The 19920-nt window shown below is 40.3% G+C and overlaps 1 protein-coding gene across 1 annotated transcript in view; it reads left to right on the top strand.

Annotated features, from left to right (window-relative positions):
* Positions 1–19920, top strand: part of COG2 (component of oligomeric golgi complex 2) — a 53121-nt gene extending 33201 nt beyond the window's left edge. The window contains exons 14-18 of the mRNA XM_075267772.1: positions 512–584; positions 6365–6507; positions 10747–10886; positions 12046–12223; positions 17729–19920. Coding sequence (XP_075123873.1) covers positions 512–584; positions 6365–6507; positions 10747–10886; positions 12046–12223; positions 17729–17824 — 630 coding nt within the window. The 3' untranslated portion in view covers positions 17825–19920. The remainder of the gene's footprint in view (positions 1–511; positions 585–6364; positions 6508–10746; positions 10887–12045; positions 12224–17728) is intronic.

The raw sequence follows: 19920 nt of genomic DNA, 5'->3' as shown, positions 1-19920 counted from the left end.
TCCACTACGCACACTACAAATGGCAGTCTTTAAATTTAGGGTTACACTTAAGATTCTTTTTCTCCTAATTACCTTAAGTCTCTTCCTACATCATAGAACACCATGTAATTGGAGCATCATTATTAGTTGACCCATGTTAACTAGCAAACAAAAGTGAGTGGTGGTCTTTCTTTCTGAAGTAACACTCTTTTTTTCTAAATTTGGAGGAAAGTTAAACAAAACTGCATTGGCCTTCATTTATTAAAACTATTTAGCAGTGTGCATAACATTGCCTATAACAAGCAAAGTGTAGCCTTCTATTTCCTCAGCGGTGTTGGAAATAAAATCAAATTTTGATTGCTTTGATTAGAGAGACTTTTGCAACACTTGTAATAAATAGTGTCAACCGTTTTTTTTTTATTTTGTTTTTTTTTAATCTTTTTATAAAATACCGAACCCCTTTATTTAAAGTCTCTTGTATTTACATTGTTTATTACAAAGCTATTACTTTTTTTTTCTTTTACATTTCTAGCTCCCAGATTTAATTGATGTGATTAAAGTCAAACTTCATTTAATTGGATTTAATAATATGGACATAATTAACGGTAAGGTCACCATTTTTGTCATATGTACAGTTCTTTGCATGCATAATTTTTTTATGCTGTGGTCTAATTTTTATACGCATTTTATTAAAGGATTCCTCCACATATAAATCAGATTTTCATGATTGAATTGTGCATATAAATAGAACAAATTTTGTAATTTATAGATGGATAGATTATATATATTGTGGGGAAGGTAGCTCAGTAGAAGCAGTGGTGCTCAATCATAAACTGGGACACAAATCTTGCAACAAAGCGGTTTATTTAAGAAAAACTGCAAAATAAGTAAACTTTTACATCAGGCTCAAATGAGCAAAATAAAATACAGCCTTAACTTCAGGCAATATAATGTCAAACCAAAATCCTGCTCATCTCAGCGCTAATGAAACAGAAAATATTAACTGTACGTGTGGCTTACTACCAGCCGCACGAAATCAACCAAAAAAACAATGTACCGTACACAAGGCTCTCGGTGTCAGGACAAACCCAGTCACTTCCTCACCTCCCAGGATCTGCCCTGAAGTGCAGAAACCTACTCCAGACCCGCACTGGACCACACATAAGTCAGGAAACTGGGACTGATACCGCATGATTCCAGCACTTTGCCTTTCACCTTCTCACAATATATAAATTTATTAAAGAAATCTGTTTGCTTCTCTACTTAGAATTAGATTGCTCTCCTCCTCATCTTCATTCGATTTGTCTGTTTTCATAGTATTTATTCTATGAAAAACAGAGGGGAAATAGGAGGGTGAAGACTCCTCATGCCCCCTCCCTTACCTACAGAGTAATATAATGTAATGTAAAAAGTAACTCAACTCGGCTTTATAAGTGGAGACTTAGTGGAGCTTTAACCTTTTGTATATAAAATGCAGACAATGAGGCATGAGGAGAAGTGATAATACAGTATATAATGTTTTTGTGAACAGTCTCAGTGAATGACAAATAACATTAATATCCCACAAGCACCCACCCATATCACTACTTGCTAAAGAGAAAGCTATATTATAATAAACCAATAAATATATGCCCATGCAGAAGTTCCAATATATACCAACCAGTATCTTTAAAGATTACCGAAGTTTTCTTGAAAAGTTGAAATATGTGCATAGTCTTCTTGGCCTGTGTTTTCTATGATTCTCTCTTTTGTTTTTTACATGGTGTCCTTCTGGTTTTTCTGCTGCTATTAGCTCCAGCCCTTCACAGCTGCTGTACATTTTATATTTGTGTCTCAGGCTAGGGGCATTTACAATTAGAAGCATTCTGCCTCCCTCTTCTATCCATTACTACTAATTCTGTTTCACATGTAATTCTGTCAGGAGTAACTGTCAAATAGCAAATAAATAGGAAATAAAACCTCTAATGAACATTATAGGAGATCCAATGACACTGGACTGCAAATATCATGCAGGGCATGATGCATCTGAAAAGATCCCTGACACAGAAAAGGGAATTCTATTTGCAGAGTCAGGAAATCTTCTTACTGTCTATGACTAAGCAGCCAGAAGTAGATACAAGTATATAAGTAGACTTTTCTTATATAGTAAGTTGTGAGATGCTGCAGAATGTTCAGTGTAGTGCACAGAGAAAGCAGTTTAATCATTTGTGTAGTGCCTGTGAAAAAAAACCTTCCCTATTCCTTCACTGTGTGAAGAGAGAACAGATCCTCCCCCACCACTCACAGTGAAATCCGACTTGCTTTTTGAATAGTATCTATGACAGACTTTTCCTAATAACAGGGAGTAAACAACAAATTGTTAAAACAAAAAAAGTTTTACATTTTAGCTCAGAATCACATGATCTGGTAAACAAGACTAAGATGAAAAGTTAATGACAATTTAAAACCATGACAATTATAAATTGATTGTGCTATTGTATTTTTGCAAGTTCCGCAGTGTTGCCGTAGCCATATGCATATGTTTATTAGACTTAGTGAGACGAAGTTTGACAGTGACAGATAAAATATTTAAAATCTTTCAGAAGTAAAGTGGAAGGGTATTTGAAATGTCTGAAGGTTGTTTTTCATAGCAAATCATAATCGTATAACTTTTATAACGTAAGAGTGTCATCTAATGTGTCTTAAAGGAGTTTTCTCGTCCCAAATTGATCCACAGGATAGGTCATCAGTATGTAAAATGTGAGGGAACTGATGCCCAGACCTCGCACAGATCAGCTGTTGCAGCACTCACCGGGTACCAGGGCAAGGATGGCATGTGCAGCACTACCCCTATTCAAGCAATAGGAGCAGTGCTTCCATTCCTTGGAACCACTACAATGAATTTATCCCATATGTATAGTATAGTGAGTGACTTAAAGAGGACCTTTCACCACTTTTGGGCACATGCAGTGTTATATACTGCTGGAAAGCTGACAGTGCGCTGAATTCAGCGCACTGTCGGCTTTCCCGATCTGTGCCCGGTGTAAAGAGCTTACGGTGCCGGTACCGTAGTGCTCTATGGTCAGAAGGGCGTTTCTGACCATTAGCCAGGAACGTCCTTCTGCCTTGCGGCGCCAATCGCGCTGTGCTGTGGAGCCGGGAGGAACTCCCCCCTCCCGCTCCTGATAATGCTCGTCTATGGACGAGCTGTGTGAGCAGAGGGAGGGGGGAGTTCCTCTCCGCTCCACAGCACAGCGCGATTGGCGCCACGAGGCAGAAGGACGTTCCTGGCTAATGGTCAGAAACGCCCTTCTGACTGTAAAGCGCTACGGTACCGGCACCGTAAGCTCTTTACACCGGGCACAGATCGGGAAAGCCGACAGTGCGCTGAATTCAGCGCACTGTCAGCTTTCCAGCAGTATATAACACTGCATGTGCCCAAAAGTGGTGAAAGGTCCTCTTTAATGATCATGGGGGGGGGGGGGGAAGGGTCTGATTGCTGGGACCCCCACCAATACTGAGAGTGGGGATCTAGCTCCTTAAGCTCAGCTGCTTCATTAATTCTATGTAGGAACGCTGCCGATAGCCTAGGGCTGCACTTTACTATCTACAGTGCTGCCTTAGATAATGAATGGAGCATTCCTGTATAAACTCAGCATGCCACTCCACCAGGATAGGAGAACAGGAGTCCTGTTCTTGGAATCAATGGGAGTCTCTGTGGTCAGGCCCCCACCATTCATGAAGTTATCCCCAATTCCTTTGATAGGGGATAACGTCATAACTTGATATAACCCCTTCAAACTGCAGTAACTCGTAAGTACAGATTCTGCTAGTCCATCCTACCTTTTAGATAAAAGCATGAAACTGTTTATAGAGTAACTTGTCATTTAATAAGTTGCTCAGTTCACTGCTCACAGTTTTTAGTGAAGGCAGGCTGCAGCTAATAGAAGTACATAGAGTGGAGGGGGGAGAGAAGTCAAGCAAATAAAAGACACAGGCTCAGTTATTCAGAAGCAGATAACCATAAGTTATCGGTTTCACTAGAGTTTTATTTACATTTGTTCAGTTCTAAAAATTGTTGGGAATTGCAATAAAGCTATTAAACATTAGAGGTCCCTCCATATCCTCTAACACAGTGGTTCTCAACCTTTCTAATGCCGTGACCCCGCAATAGAGTTCCTCATGTTGCGGTGACCCAATTCAGTTTGGAATGTGCGTCCATAACGGCGTGCGTTCCAGCTGAATAGAGTTGCATCAAACAGTAGTGCGGCTTCTGAGTGGCTAAAGCCATTGGAAATATGTATTTTCTGATGGCTTTAGGCATACCTCCCATCTTTTGAAGATTAGAAAGAGGGACAAAATATGCTGGGTGCGTAGTGCGCCGCAGCGAATTTAGCTCTGCCCACTTTTATGTTGACTCTGCCCATTCTCATTCATTTTTCATGTGCTCCCACACAGTATAATCCTCCTACAGTCACCCGTACATTATATGTCCCCTCGCCATCTCTCCCCCAATTTCATATAACCCCTTCATCTGCCCCCAGTTTCATGTCCCCCCATCTCTTCCCCCAGTTTCATGTCCCCCCATCTCTGCCCCTAGTGTCATGCTGTACCCCCCCTTCATCTGCCCACAGTTTCATGTACCCCCATCTCTTCCCCCATTTTCATGTCCCGATCTGTTCCCCAGTTTCATGTTCCCCCATCTCTGCCCCCAGTGTCATGCCGTCCCCCCCTTCATCTGCCCAGAGTTTTATGTCCCTCCATCTCTGCCCTTAGTGTCATGCCGTCCCCCCCTTCATCTGCCCACAGTTTCATGTCCCTCCATCTCTGTCACCAGTGTCATGCCATTCCCCCCTTCATCTGCCCCAGTGTCATGCCGTCCCCCCCCTTTATCTGCTCCAGTGTCATGCTGTCCCCCCCCTTCATCTGCCCATTCATTATGTTCCACCTTAATGTTTAGAACAAAAAAAACCTCTTACACTCACCTTCCAACGCTCCCCCGCCGCTCTCTCTGCAGTCTCGCTCACTCATATAGTTGTAGGCGCAATGTGACGTCATCACATCGCAGCTGCACATGCAGAAGCCGCAGTGCAGCGTTAAAGCAGGAGCTGGCTGTGACAGCTCCTGCTTTAATCGCCTGTGTGTTCAACTCATCGGCGTCCTCCAGGCGCCGATAAGTTGAAACCGGGACATACCTCCCACCGACCGGGACGGTTGGGAGGTATGCTTTAGGCGACCCCTGTATTTTGGTCGTTCGACCCCCGCCGGGGTCGCGACCCACAGGTTGAGAACTGCTGCTCTAACATGTGTCCGGTTACATACCGGTGCAAAGCTGACAGTGACTTTCTTCATAAATTAAATAAAAATGATTAAAATATCAGACATTCCCAAAAATGGTATCAATAAAAACTTCAACTGGCTCCACAAATTAAAAAGTTACTTGTGTCAGAGTAGGACGGCAGAAATAACCATTAATACTGAAGAAATTATTAAAAAATGATAGCTGTTTGAGAGTGTTCATGTAAAAACAAAAGTGGAAAATTGCCTTTTAACAATCCTCACGGCCCAGAAATTTCGATAACTTGAGTGGGTTTTTGTTTTTTGTTTTTTTGGGTTTTTTTTTTTTGGGGGGGGGTGTACAAAGTATTTCTTCTGTTCTTCTACAGTCAATTTAAGAGTGTTAGCTTGCCTCAATAGCATGAGATTCTTTTTAATATATTCTGGAGCTGCTTTATACAGTCTCTTAAAGGGTGTGGAATTCACCTGCAGTTATGTTAAGATCAGTCAGCAGTCACCCTGAAGAAGAGCAATACATGTTACTCCTATCTGGAAATACTTGTTTTTAGCATAATCCAGTTTTTAAAATACCCTTTCATGAGAATGAACTTGCAAAGCGGATTTGGTCTCTACATAAGCCTAGTAATTTTCAGTGTGTTATTTAACAAATACATTTCAGCTCATAAAAGCAATAATGTTACCCCATAACAAAAAAATGTCATGTTGTCTAAAAATGATTCTAGTGAAAGAATTCTTAAAGGCATCTGAGAATTAATAACATGAAATGAAATGTTTTGTTATCGGTCACACCACTGTCCAAATGCATTATGTGCCTATTGTAAAAGATTTATATGTCACTTAAAAGTGGGAATTCATCTACATTTTAATGCCTAAATAAGGGAGAAAAAACATTTTAGGTATCCCATCCCACTGTTTTGAAAGAAGGGCTGTGTTGACAGAAGTTGTACTTTCACTTCTTGGATACTTCTTGACACTTTTTTTACCCTAAACTATTTATCTATGGCGGGGTTCTCGTGGCAGGCACCCTCTCAACTTACAAGCATCTTTTATGGATGAATTGTTATTTCATTTCTAAAATACTAAATTATTTCATTTTCTGTGTTCCTAGGGGCACTAGAGGAAATATCCAGTTCTTTCTTAGCACCTCTGTCAACCATAAATAACAAAATCTCGGTGGACCTTGGAGAATCATGCTTGGTTTACTTCAAAAGTGCCCTAGAAGTACCTAGGCTATACAGAAGAACCAACAAAGTTAGTATCTAGAGTGTTGTATAGAGTCACATTTTGGAATTTTGTGAAACTAAGGGTTCCAACACACTACTGTTGGAAGTCTGTTCTAATTGATCCGAAGAAAGAAAAAAAAAAATCTATTTAATTTGTTAAAAAATATATATATATATATATATATATATATATATATATATATATATATATATATATATATATACAGTGCCTACAAGTAGTATTCAACCCCCTGCCGATTTAGCAGGTTTGATAAGATGCAAATAAGTTAGAGCCTTCAAACTTCAAACAAGAGCAGGATTTATTAACAGATGCATAAATCTTACAAACCAAAAAGTTATGTTGCTCAGTTAAATTTTAATAAATGTTAAACATAAAAGTGTGGGTCAATTATTATTCAACCCCTAGGTTTAATATTTTGTGGAATAACCCTTGTTTGCAATTACAGCTAATAATCGTCTTTTATAAGAGCTGATCAGGCTGGCACAGGTCTCTGGAGTTATCTTGTCCCACTCCTCCATGCAGATCTTCTCCAAGTTATCTAGGTTCTTTGGGTGTCTCATGTGGACTTTAATCTTGAGCTCCTTCCACAAGTTTTCAATTGGGTTAAGGTCAGGAGACTGACTAGGCCACTGCAACACCTTGATTTTTTCCCTCTTGAACCAGGCCTTGGTTTTCTTGGCTGTGTGCTTTGGGTCGTTGTCTTGTTGGAAGATGAAATGACGACCCATCTTAAGATCCTTGATGGAGGAGCGGAGGTTCTTGGCCAAAATCTCCAGGTAGGCCATGCTATCCATCTTCCCATGGATGCGGACTAGATGGCCAGGCCCCTTGGCTGAGAAGCAGCCCCACAGCATGATGCTGCCACCACCATGCTTGACTGTAGGGATGGTATTCTTGGGGTCGTATGCAGTGCCATCCAGTCTCCAAACGTCACGTGTGTGGTTGGCACCAAAGATCTCGATCTTGGTCTCATCAGACCAGAGAACCTTGAACCAGTGTGTCTCAGAGTCCTCCAAGTGATCATGAGCAAACTGTAGACGAGCCTTGACATGACGCTTTGAAAGTAAAGGTACCTTACGGGCTTGTCTGGAACGGAGACCATTGCGGTGGAGTACGTTACTTATGGTATTGACTGAAACCAATGTCCCCACTGCCATGAGATCTTCCCGAAGCTCCTTCCTTGTTGTCTTTGGGTTAGCCTTGACTCTTCGGACAAGCCTAGCCTCGGCACGGGAGGAAACTTTCAAAGGCTGTCCAGGCCGTGGAAGGCTAAGGGCTAGTTCACACGTGAGTATAAGGGGAGGTTTTTGACAGCGGATTTCGCGTCCAAAACCTCCCCTTATAATGGTGGTCTATGGAGACCGCCGGGCTTCTGTTCTCCGCTAGCGGCGAGCTGCTGCTAGCGGAGAAAAGAAAGGACATGTCCTTTCTTCAGGCGGAAGCCGCGCTGTCTCAGTCGCGCGGCTTCCGCCCCCCGCAGCTCCCTCCTATGTCGGCTCATTCATTTGAGCCGACAGCAGAGGGTTAAGCCGCGACAGCGATGGTCGCGGCGGGCGGGTTTTGACAAGAGAGAGACGCGGCTCGCCGCGTCTCTCTCTGTGTCAAAACCCGCGCGGGCAGTTCACGTGTGAACTAGCCCTAACAGTAGTTCCATAAGCCTTCCACTTCCGGATGATGCTCCTAACAGTGGAGACAGGTAGGCCCAACTCCTTGGAAAGGGTTTTGTACCCCTTGCCAGCCTTGTGACCCTCCACCATCTTGTCTCTGATGGCCTTGGAATGCTCCTTTGTCTTTCCCATGTTGACCATGTATGAGTGCTGTTCACAAGTTTGGGGAGGGTCTTAAATAGTCAGAAAAGGCTGGAAAAAGAGACAGTTAATCCAATCATGTGAAGCTCATTGTTCTTTGTGCCTGAACTACTTCTTAATACTTTAGGGGAACCAAACAGAATTCTGGTGGTTTGAGGGGTTGAACAATAAATGACCCTCTGAATAAACTTTTCACAATTTTAAAAAAAAATAAACAAAGAAATAACATTCTTTTTTGCTGCAGTGCAGTTCACACTTCCAGGCTGATCTACAGTCCAAATGTCACAATGCCAAGTTACTTCAGAATGTGTAAACCTGCTAAATCTGCAGGGGGTTGAATACTACTTGTAGGCACTGTATATATATATATATACATTATCATGGACACTAACAAATGACAAAACAAATCTCATTGAAATCAATGGTATTTTTTACGGATTTTTGACAGATCTATTAACAACGGATGCTAACAGTAGTGTGCACTTCCACCTATATAATCTATTAACGTAAAAGCAAACAATTTGAGTTATGTAATGTGTATTGTCACCTTGAATGCATATTTCCATCTCGTAAAGTGAAAGTGAAGTCTGGAAAATTATGGTACAATTATGGAGCAAGATAGGAGATTTAGTTAGTTAGTATTCTGGGGTCTTTATTACTCAACTTTCCCAGGACCCAGAATGACAAATCTCCATAGCTTTTCTATGTACAGTATTGAGAATTTGTCATTGCATCTTCACAGCGGCACTTACCAAGTTTTTTTTTTAATGCTCCTAGATAGATAGATAGTTATGCTACAATATAAGAGGGATTTTGCCTGGAAAGCTAGGTAACAACTACAGTCTTGCTGTAGTCACCATTGCAGCTTGTATTGTTACTATTCAGGCTCCCAAGACCCAAAGTTGGAGTATATGGGGAGATTTATCACTACATTAGCTTAGAATTTAACAGTCTGACAAAGCTGGGTACTTGCCTCTATAGCATCTCATTACATGGTACATATATTGACAGTTGTCACAAGACGATGCAGGCACTCCAAGCAAACTGTCTTAAATAGGCTAAAAGCAAAAAAAAAAGAGTGTAAACGGCAAACAGAAAAAAGAAGTAGCATAAAGGGACGTTCACACTTCCATTGTTAATGTCTGTTGCGCTCTTCCATCATAGGATGATAGCAACTGACATTAAACTGTTTCAGAGGATGGTCACAGACTGATTTTTCCTCCGTTACCATTGATACTAATGTAAACAACATGATGGCCAGTATCTTCCTTCATGTTTGTTTAATTTTGTAAAGGAAGATAAAGTTGTGCATGCAGGACTGTATCTTCTGTCATAAAGGTAAACAAACATGACAAAAGTTCGCTTCCATCCTGTTGTTTACATTTGTGTCAATGGGAACAGACATAGAATCAATCTGTAACTTATATTAACAGTGGAACTGCACACTCTTAGAAAATTTCTTGGTGCTGCTAAGCAAAAAAGGGTTCTCCTTCTTTAGTGACTTCATAGCAGGAAGTTTGAGCGTATGTCATACACCATGTTACTGTTCACTCCTGCTACTTAGCTGTTATGGATCTAGCCAGACGAAGGTCTTCTGACCGAAACATTGCAGCATAATTTTGATCTACAGCTTGGTCAATCTATGTCCTGATGCTTTACATGGCTTGTAATTTTTTTGTACAAAAACTTCCTGTTATGAAGTCACAAATTAAAGGATTATTTCTTTTCACTTCAGGCTAAAACATGTGTGTACAGAATCAGTCTGTGACCGTTCTCTACATATGATAGAAGACAGCAATGGATAATAACAATGGTTGTGTGAAGGCCCCCCAAGTCCAGTAAATCCAATGAGTGGTTTATTCACCCATATGTTCCATAGAGCAACATTTGATCTGCTCTCTCAGGATCGGTTCCCCGGCCCCTAAAAGGGAGTCTATCATTAGATATGTGTATGTTTACCCAGCCCATGTTGGAATAGCCAAGTGATGACGCTGCTGTGCTCCGAGCACAGGGATAACGCCCCTGAGCTTAATTAGCATATCAGAAAAAAAGGATTTAATTCAAAAACATATGTCTGAAACAGAAGAGAAAAGGCAGGACTGGAATAGCCTTTCTTAAGGCTATTCCAACATTTGCTTAGTTAAACATGCACATATCTAATAATGGACTCCCTTTAAGTAAAAAAATATATATATACAGTATATACAAAACATGCCTCTGACCAATGTGCAAATGACTCCTCAAAAGAAATGGGTGTGAATTCGAAATCCTATCTGGTAGACAGTGCTCAGACTTGCTATATGTTGCCTCTTCAGCATGGATCTATTTTATTGAGGTGTTAAGTTAGGAAAAAAAATGCTGGGTCCTCTTTCTCAAAACATTTGAGTAATATTTTTGAATGTATGTTATATGAGAAATAAATATATTTTATTTGCAGGAAGTGCCTTCAAAAGCGTCCTCTTATGTGGACAATGCTCTTAAGCCACTGTTTCAACTTCAGCAGGACTATGGAAATAAAGTAAAAGTAAAAACCAGACAAGAGTGGCTGAAAGGTGCACTTTCTGAATGTACACACAAGTGAGTGAACCCGTATGCAAAGCATTTGTAAGACAAGACTTTGTAAACAAAAATGGAAAGATTGTCAAGTACTAGACCTTATGTGAGATTGCGTGTGGATGGGTTGCAGCATCCCTTAAAGTCTGCTTGGATAGTGCACTGTCAGCTTTCCCGTTGTGTGCCCCAGGGCTGGAGATATTGGTGCCGTTATAACTAGAGATGAGCAAGTAGTTAAATATTCGATATTCGTTTTGAGTAGCCCCTCAATATTCGGCAACATTCGATCAAACTGAACTTACCAAGTCCACGAGTGAGGGTCGGGCTGGATTCTCTGAGAAGTCTTCTCCGCGCAGCGTCCCCGCGTCGTCATCAAGCAATGAATTCACTCTGCTAGGCATCGGGCCTGGGCATAAACGACTGCCCATGCCCGCACTACAAGAAAATGGCCACTTACAGTCAAAGCGGCCATTTTCTTGTAGCGCGGGCATGCGCAGTCGGCTCTGCCCAGGTCCAATGCTTAGCAGAGTGAATTCAGAGCTGGAAGATGCTGCAGGGACGCAGCGAGGAGAAGATTTCTAAAGGTAGGAGAAAAATCAGCGTTGATGGGCCGATTGTATAGCATTCGGCCAATCAATGCTGGTTCTGCATCAAATTTTTCCATTTCAATAGTGAGTGGTACTCGATCGAGTAATTCGAATACCGTAATATTCGATCGAATACCTACTCGATCGAATACTACTCGCTCATCTCTAGTTATAACCTTTAAAGATGTACACTGTACATGTCAAGAAATGGGGAGTCCAATAGAAAGAAATAAAAATTCTAAACATTTGAGTTTTTTATGGTGTTTAAAACATTGCAAAAACTATATAAATTTGGTATTCTCATGGTTGTAACAAGCTGCAGAATATACGTAATATGTCACTTTGGCTGCACAGTGAACACTGTAAAAACAAAAGCCATAAGAAAATGGTGCAAATGCCATTTTTTCTAGTTGCACCCCATTCAGATTTTTTTTTCCATCTTCCTAGTACACTAGTTAAGCTCCTAATAATCTGATTGTGCAGTTGGGTTATATGCATCTTGGGGTTATGAATATGCAGTTTTTTTCAAATGTTGGTTATTTATACAGCCTGTCCTCTGAGCGCTTAACTCATATTGAATCCCTTCTGTTTTACAGGTATTACGAAACTGTGTCTGATGTTCTTAGTTCTGTGAAAAGAATGGAAGAAAGTTTGAAAAGACTTAAACAAGCCCGAAAAACTACCATGGCCAGTAATGCTACCAATGGTGGAATGAGTGATGACAGCAAAATCAGGCTTCAGTTGGCTCTCGACGTTGAATATTTCGCAAATCAGGTTTGTAAACCGTCTTTAACCACTTCAGTACCAGGCCAAATTGCAGTTCGGGGCCAGAAACATTTTTTTGCATATGCGGTTTTGAGGGATGTAGCATTTTTATCATTTGGGTTATTCAACTAATTTCTGCGTGTTTTTTGAGTGACGCATAGGGCTTTATTTTTCCATGTGCTTTTAATTTATTTTTTTTTTATAGCTGGGAAAACATAAACAAAAGGGGAGGGTAAACGTGTCTGTTTTTCGCTTTTCTTTTTTTTTTTTCTTTAATTCAGAAAGTTTTTTTAGTAGCACTTTGTGCTATTAAATAAAAGGAAAAAAAAGGTTCTCCTCTCCCCTACGGGAATTTTCATTTTGTATGGTGTCGACAGGGGTGGGGCTAGAGCCTGTAATGAGGGTGTGTTATTGATGTACTATTTTGTAGGACCCAGCAGCTCTAACAGGCTCTGATCCCGGTGGATCATGTGACTTCATAGCAGCGCCCATAGCTGTGTGCAGGGACAATAATAAACTTTCCCTGCCTTCTCTATAGGAGCTCCGGCTGTATTTAGAGCTGGCTCCCAATTTCAGCAGCTTGCACCATTTCGTGCAGCTGTTGAAAACTGCTTAGCGATATCGGTATGTCCTTGTAGATCTAGGTGACCACTATCCGGACGTAAAAACCCAATTACTATTGCGGCTGGTCTTGGGCCCCCACCCGCAAAAAAAACTGTATATAATAATATTATATATATATATATATATATATATATATATATATATATATATATATATATATATATATATATATATATATATATATATATACCGTATATACTCGAGTATAAGCCGAATTTTTCAGCCCAGTTTTTGTGCTGAAAAAGCCCCCCCTCGGCTTATACTCGAGTCGGCAAAAAAAAAAAAAAAAATTTATTTTTTTTTTTTTTTTTTTTAGGGGGGTGGGTCTATGACCAGCCACAATATTAATGTATATAATCTCCCATAAAATAGTGCAAAAAAAAATAAATAAATGTTCTAAATCGCTCCTTTCCCTAGAATACATAGAAAAGTAGAAAATGACTGTGAAACACATACACATTAGGTATCCCTGTGTCTGAAAGTGCCCGGTCTACTGAATATAGGGGATCTGCAGTGCTCCTGTTCCATCAGGAAGGGGTTAATAGGAGCACTGCAGATACCCTATGTTCAGCCAGGCTGAATTCCAAGTGGGGGAAAAAAAGGAAGGGAAGGCACAGACAAAACCAAAACACCCTTCCCCATCACCCAGCACCTACTGCACCCAAAAACTACAACCATTTTAATTTTTGAAATTTTCCAGTAGCTGCTGCATTTCCCCCCCTAGGCTTATACTCGAGTCAATAAGTTTTCCCAGTTTTTTGTGGTAAAATTGGGGGGGTCGGCTTACATTCGGGTTGGCTTATACTCGAGTATATACGGTGTGTGTGTGTGTGTATATATATATATATATATATATATATATATATATATATATATATACACACATACTATACTCGGCTTATACTCGAGTATATACGGTAGATATTCTGACATGAGAAAAGTAAAACAACTACTATTATAGTAAATAAGTTAAATAAATAAATAAAAACACAGAGTCTGAACTTATAATATAAAATTCTGTTAAGCCGGGTTCACAACTGCTCACGATCTCCACTTTGCAGGTTTCCGTCTTCTGCCGGAGAAACTGGACAGGAGACTGAAACCGGCAGTCAGTTTTCAAACCCATTCACTTGAATGGTTTTGCAAAGTGACCGCCCGTGTGTACCCTCCTGCATCACCGTGGCGAAATCGGGGTTTTTTTTAACTGGAAACAAAGTCGGACAGTTTGACCAGTTTCTCCGACAGATGACAGAAACCTACAAAGCGCAGATTGTGCGCAGGTGTTAACCCGCCCTCAGACAGGTAAATGCTGTAATGGATGCAAAACTAAAAGAGACTAAACTAATGATCTCCATTCAAGTACTAGGTATAAGGAGATGATTTCATAGACATAAGGCTGAGTTACTTTAATATCAACGTATGTCTCTTCCCTATGAGTAATTTCAGCCATGTGCTATATTGTATCAGTGTTGGAAAGAAGTTTGCATGACTTGCCCCTAACATGCAAACCACACAGCCTAGTGTCAACCATCACATTCAGTAGGGTATATAACAAGCTGCTGAGTGAATATTTCTTGCTGGAGTATTTATCAGGGAAACATAGACACAGAAATGAGCTTTATACCCATACGTGACACTACTCTTGTTGTGTAGGAGCTGAGGCTGTGTATTATACGGCCGTGCGGTCTGATGAAGGCGAAGCTGTCCCTGGGGAGGAATACTTGTGTAAACCTTGTTAGGAGTATATATACAAGTTGAACATTATTCCTCTCCCTTATATTAGCAGGCCCCACAGGCTATTACATGCGGCTACTCTATCTCATATAGAGACACAGCTACTAAAATAAATCTTCCTACGCATTTCCCCAGCGTATCATGCTGCATCTTCAGGGGAACAAGCTGACATGCAGCATCTGTAGCTACTAAGACAACAGTGGCTGCCTTATGTCTATGAAATCATCTTCTTATACTTAGTACTTGAATGGAGATCATTATTTTGTTCCTTGTAGTTAGGCATTCATTACAGCATTTTCCTGTCTGAGAGACTTTTATATTATAAGTCTGAACTATTATTTATCATATTTTTCTATATTCATCTCAAGATACCTAACCCAAACATATGTTCTCTGTTGTTCAAACTGTCTTGCATCAGTAGACATTAAATAATTTAATACATGCATATACACAGCCAGCTTTGGCTTTAAAGAGGACCTTTCACCTCCTGGGGCACGTGCGGCGTAATACAGCTTTTTCAGCTTTCCCTTCTGTGACCCCGCGGAAGAGCTATCGGTATCATTACTGTGGCTCTTCAGTGTCAGAAGGGAGTTTCTGACAGCCTGTCAGGAACACCCTTCTTCACAGTAGTGTCCATTGCCCAATGACGCTGAGCGGTGAGCAACACCCACCTCCCCTCCTGATAGTACTTGTCCATAGACGAGTACTGGGGGGGGTGTTCCTCACCGCTGAGCGTCATGGCTGGGCAGTAAGGAACGCCCCCTCTCACAGTACAGCATAATAGACACTACTGTGAAGAAGGGCATTCCTGACTGACTGTCAGAAACGCCCTTCTGACACTGCACAGCTACGGTAACGGCACCAATAGCTCTTCAGTGGGGGCACATAACGGGAAAGCCAATAGTACACATGAGCATGTGCCCTCATGACGTGACAGGTCCTCTTTAAGGCTTAGTGAATTTTTCTTGGCAAAATTCAGAAAGCTGTAATTTAGGGTGCTTTCACATCATGTTTTTCACGTCAGTTTAACAGATCCGTTATTTTAATCAAAAAACCGACGCAATCTGATATTAGTTTGTGCATCAAAAAAACTAATCCGTTACCAGATTTGCATCCGTTTGCATGAGTTTTTTGCTAAAAAAAAATAAAAGGACCCGTTTATATTTACCTCTGCCACCCCCCACATGTGCTTCACCTAATACCATCAGGGGTAGCACATATGGGGAAGGGTGCAATCAATGACTGCCCCCACATGTGCACTACTCCTGATGGAATTAGGTAAAGCACGTGTGGGGTGTAGTAACAGAGCCGTCCCACAAGCACTACAAGTCACAGCACAATTTTTTTTTTTTTTTTTTTGTTGAAGCATTCCCCACATGTGCTTCACCTAATACCATCAGGTGTATTGCACGTGTGTGTGGGAGGAGGGGGGGTAGCAGATGTTAGGATGCACCTAATACCATCAGGTACAGCACATGTGGAGGGGGGGCAGTCATTAGGGTAGCACACATTGGGGGTCAATCAGTCCCTAATGGCTGCCCCTGCCCTACAAATGTGCTACCCCTGCCCTACACATGTGCTACCCCTGATGGTATTAGGTGAAGCACAATTGTGGGGGAAGGGGAGGGATAGTAGACGAGCTGTCCCCATGCACTGCAAGTTACAGCACAAATAAGAAAAATTGTACTGTAGCTTGTAGTCCTTCAGGAATGGCTCCTCTGCTACCCCCACATGTGCTTCACCTAATACCATTAAGGGGTATCAGATGTGTGGGGGTAGCAGACGTGAGGATGCACCTAATAACAATAGGGGCAGCACATGGGGCGGGGGGGTGCAATCAATCCCTATTGGCTGCTCCCCTCCACATGTGCTACCCTTGATGGTATTAGGTGATGCACAAGTGGGGGGTGACAGAGTAGTGGTCCCCCAAGCACTTCAAGTCACAGCACAATTGTTTTTATTTGTGCTGTGATTTGTAGTGCTTGGGATACATATTGGGATGGGGTTGGCCATAATATTAATCCTTAATCCTTTCGGTATTGTGCTTGCTTTTTTCTCAGCATGTAAGGAGTTAGGCTCCCCATTTCTGGTCTATTATCCCATTCTTCTTTTTTACATAAAGTGCTGCTGCAGATTTGCATTAATTTTTATTTTATTTTTTTTATAATTTTTATACCATTTTTAATTATCAGTATTAAAAGTTATATTTTAGGGAATAATGTTCCCTCTTCTCATTTGTTTCATCTTGCATTGTTTGGGTGATTGAAGGATGTATATTCACATCATTGCAGTGGTAAGCAGCTGTAAGCAGAAGCAGGGGGATGGTCTGGTACTACAGCTGAAACACCTATTTGGCAGGGAGGGACCGTTTATAATGTGAAAATGTCCAGGGAGCATGTACCAGGAAAAACTGGTTGGGTCTCCAAACAATCGCTCCATCGTATAAAGAGGCTGGTGGAGAACTTTTTTCCACATACATCCATATATACATACAGTGAATAAACAATGTGATGATTTTGTCGTAGTAGAAGTTATAGATATAGCATTAAGAAATCTGTTTTTTATGGGAAGAAAACATGTTTTTTGGTTGTTTTTTTTTGTTGTTTTTTTAATACATCCTTATCTCTGGTGAGGATTATGTCCCACAGTTCATGTATGTCACTCCATTAAAAGTCTGTTTGACTGACTGAGATAACAGAGCTATATTTGACTGTCCTAGTGACTTTCAATGGAGCAGTACTACACATGGCTCACATGCCACTGTGCATAGGTGATAAATGTCGACATCCCATTAAGATCCTTCTTCTCAGATGTTGTTTTTGCCAGGAAAGTTAGTGCCATATGCAGCACTGTTTTTTTTAACTTGGTAAGACCCCATTGTAAGTCAGAAGAGTCTGTTGGTTGTCATTGATGTCCATCATGTTATAGAAAATGATTTTGTGTAACAAGGTTTCTGACTTCTTCACATCATCATTTTGCACTTAAAGTAACATTGATGCTTTGTTCATTGTCAGTTGCTATGAATGTTCAAAATGTTATAAACGTCATTGTTATATTGCTTATTAATATTACAGTAAAGGTCATTGTTTTATTCAGTAACATTTGTTTGTATCAGTCCTCATAATCTTGTATTGTTTCCTTCTTTTTTCAATTTAGATTCAGAGCTTCGGATTGTGTACAGATGACTTAAAAAGCTTTACTGCACTTACAGAGTTGGTCCAAGCTGCCAAGGAGCAAGTCATAATGGAATAAAGCAAATGTTTCAATGCAGACCTATAGTTGATCTATTTCCATTTTTATTCTCTTTTCTAATTTCTACTTTTTTTTTTTTTTATCTGGTGTTTAACAGGTTATACATTTTTTTAAAAAAACCTTTCTGATTTAAATAACTGAACTAAAGAATCCCCCTGATCCTGTTTCCCATTACTTTCAATGGGAGGCAGACATGGAAGCGAGGAAAGCAATTTTCCTGCTTGATCTCGCCACAGTTTCTGTTGGTGATTTAGCTTCAGAGACCGTGGTGTTTGGCATCCGCTGAGGGGCTCATTCATCCGTTGCAGGGAGTCAGAGGGCTGGATGTCTGCCTCAAATTCCTCTTCATTTTCTGACATGTGAACATTCCTTTAGTTTGTAGCAGTGGTAACAATGCGTCAAATGATTTTTTAATTTTTTTTTGTGATTTAAATATTTGTGTACAAAACTGTTATTTTAGTTGTATATCAGGAATTTTGCTGCTTTTATTGGGAGAGCATCGCGGCTCACAAAATCAGTTCACGAAAAATGTTTTTCCGTTCGTGTTGCAGTTTCGGCAGCAAAAAAAACCAAAAAACTGCAGCCACTGGCAGATTATTGCCATGTTGAGTCTGCTAAACCACAGCATATAGATATCAGAGGCTCACTTTTTGGATTTCTGTTTTGGAAAAATCTGATGTGAATTTTTAGAATGGAACTTGTATTTGATTCATGTAAGGATGGTCTTGAAAAGAAAATTTTTGGAATGCGGTTGAAAAGGGATGATGACAGTACAATATATACTCTATTGAATAGCGATCTTAAACATATGGTTCTTTTCTTCCAAAAACAGGCTGGTGGTGGAACCACAATCAGAACAACACTAGTCAGATGATTTTTATATTATTTTTTTATATTTATTATTATTATTATTAATAATAATAATAATAATAATAATAATAATGTAAGACTTATTTTAAACACCTTTAGATTCATATCTGTATATCCAAAAATGTTTGGTAGTTGGTGCACTGGGGGTGGGTCTTCAGCTCCCTGGATCACTGCCCTTAATGCTCAGACCCTTACCATTCTCTCTCTGCAACACCCCATGCAGTGAGAGTTCATCCTATGACTGATAAGACACATTAACCATGTGAAGGCCCAACCCTAGCGCACCAACTGCCTCATTTGCATAAAATGACAAAAATGTTTTTCTCCAAATCTACAATGGTGACATAAATAGCAGGTATGATGTGTATTCCTGTAATATGCTCTGTAATGCGGTGGCAGCAGATGAATATGCTCCAGTTAGGGGGGGGGGAGGTTTATTAAATGATAACATAACATCTGTATGTTAGTCTTATTAGAGCTTGCAGGATTTGCAAGTATTTCTATGGTGGTGTGAAAGCAGCCTAATCCAGTACAAACATTTGTCTCCAATGTCACATATTTATTACTATTTGTAACTTATAAGTTTTAATGTAAAAGGTATTGGCAGAGATGACAGAAATGTACAGTGCGACAAATTTATTAAAAAGGCATTTGATGTCATAAATTTGTCCCAGCATAAAATTGCCAGACTTTGGCCTGGCTGAAATGATGCCACTTTTTATAGGCTTATGTGTTACATTTTTCATAAATGGTGTAAGTATGTAAGAAACATTGGGGCTTCCCATTTTGTGTAGTGGATGTTAGCTAAAATGCACCTTTGTCCCGCCTTTGTCCTTGTTAATGTGGATATATGTCGAATGCATCTAAGTAGAGGGAATGAATATTAAGACATGTCCGTTTAAAGAGGAGTCTACCACCACACTCATTGACAGACTTAAATGTAAATTTTGTAAATAATACAAAACTCAGTAACCCTCCTATGGAGGTGCTTATAAGATTTACAAAGGGTTTTAGGAGAAGCTGACGGTGACCAGGGAACAAGTATCTGTCTATGTAGCTGGTAAGGTGATGATCAGCAGACCATGAGCGTAACCGCATCCAAAAAGATTTTCAGTGCAAGAGATGCATTATCCATTATACAATTTATAATAAAAAAAAAAAGTTGCTAGTCAGTCTTATCACTATGTCTGAAGTAATTGTGTCAGCAGAGTTTCTCGCATCTATAT

Source organism: Leptodactylus fuscus, chromosome 3 (genome assembly GCF_031893055.1).
Source record: "Leptodactylus fuscus isolate aLepFus1 chromosome 3, aLepFus1.hap2, whole genome shotgun sequence".
NCBI classification, from domain to species: Eukaryota; Metazoa; Chordata; class Amphibia; order Anura; family Leptodactylidae; genus Leptodactylus; species Leptodactylus fuscus.
Note: the sequence above shows the minus strand (reverse complement) of the source record. Positions and strands in the feature narration are given on the sequence as shown.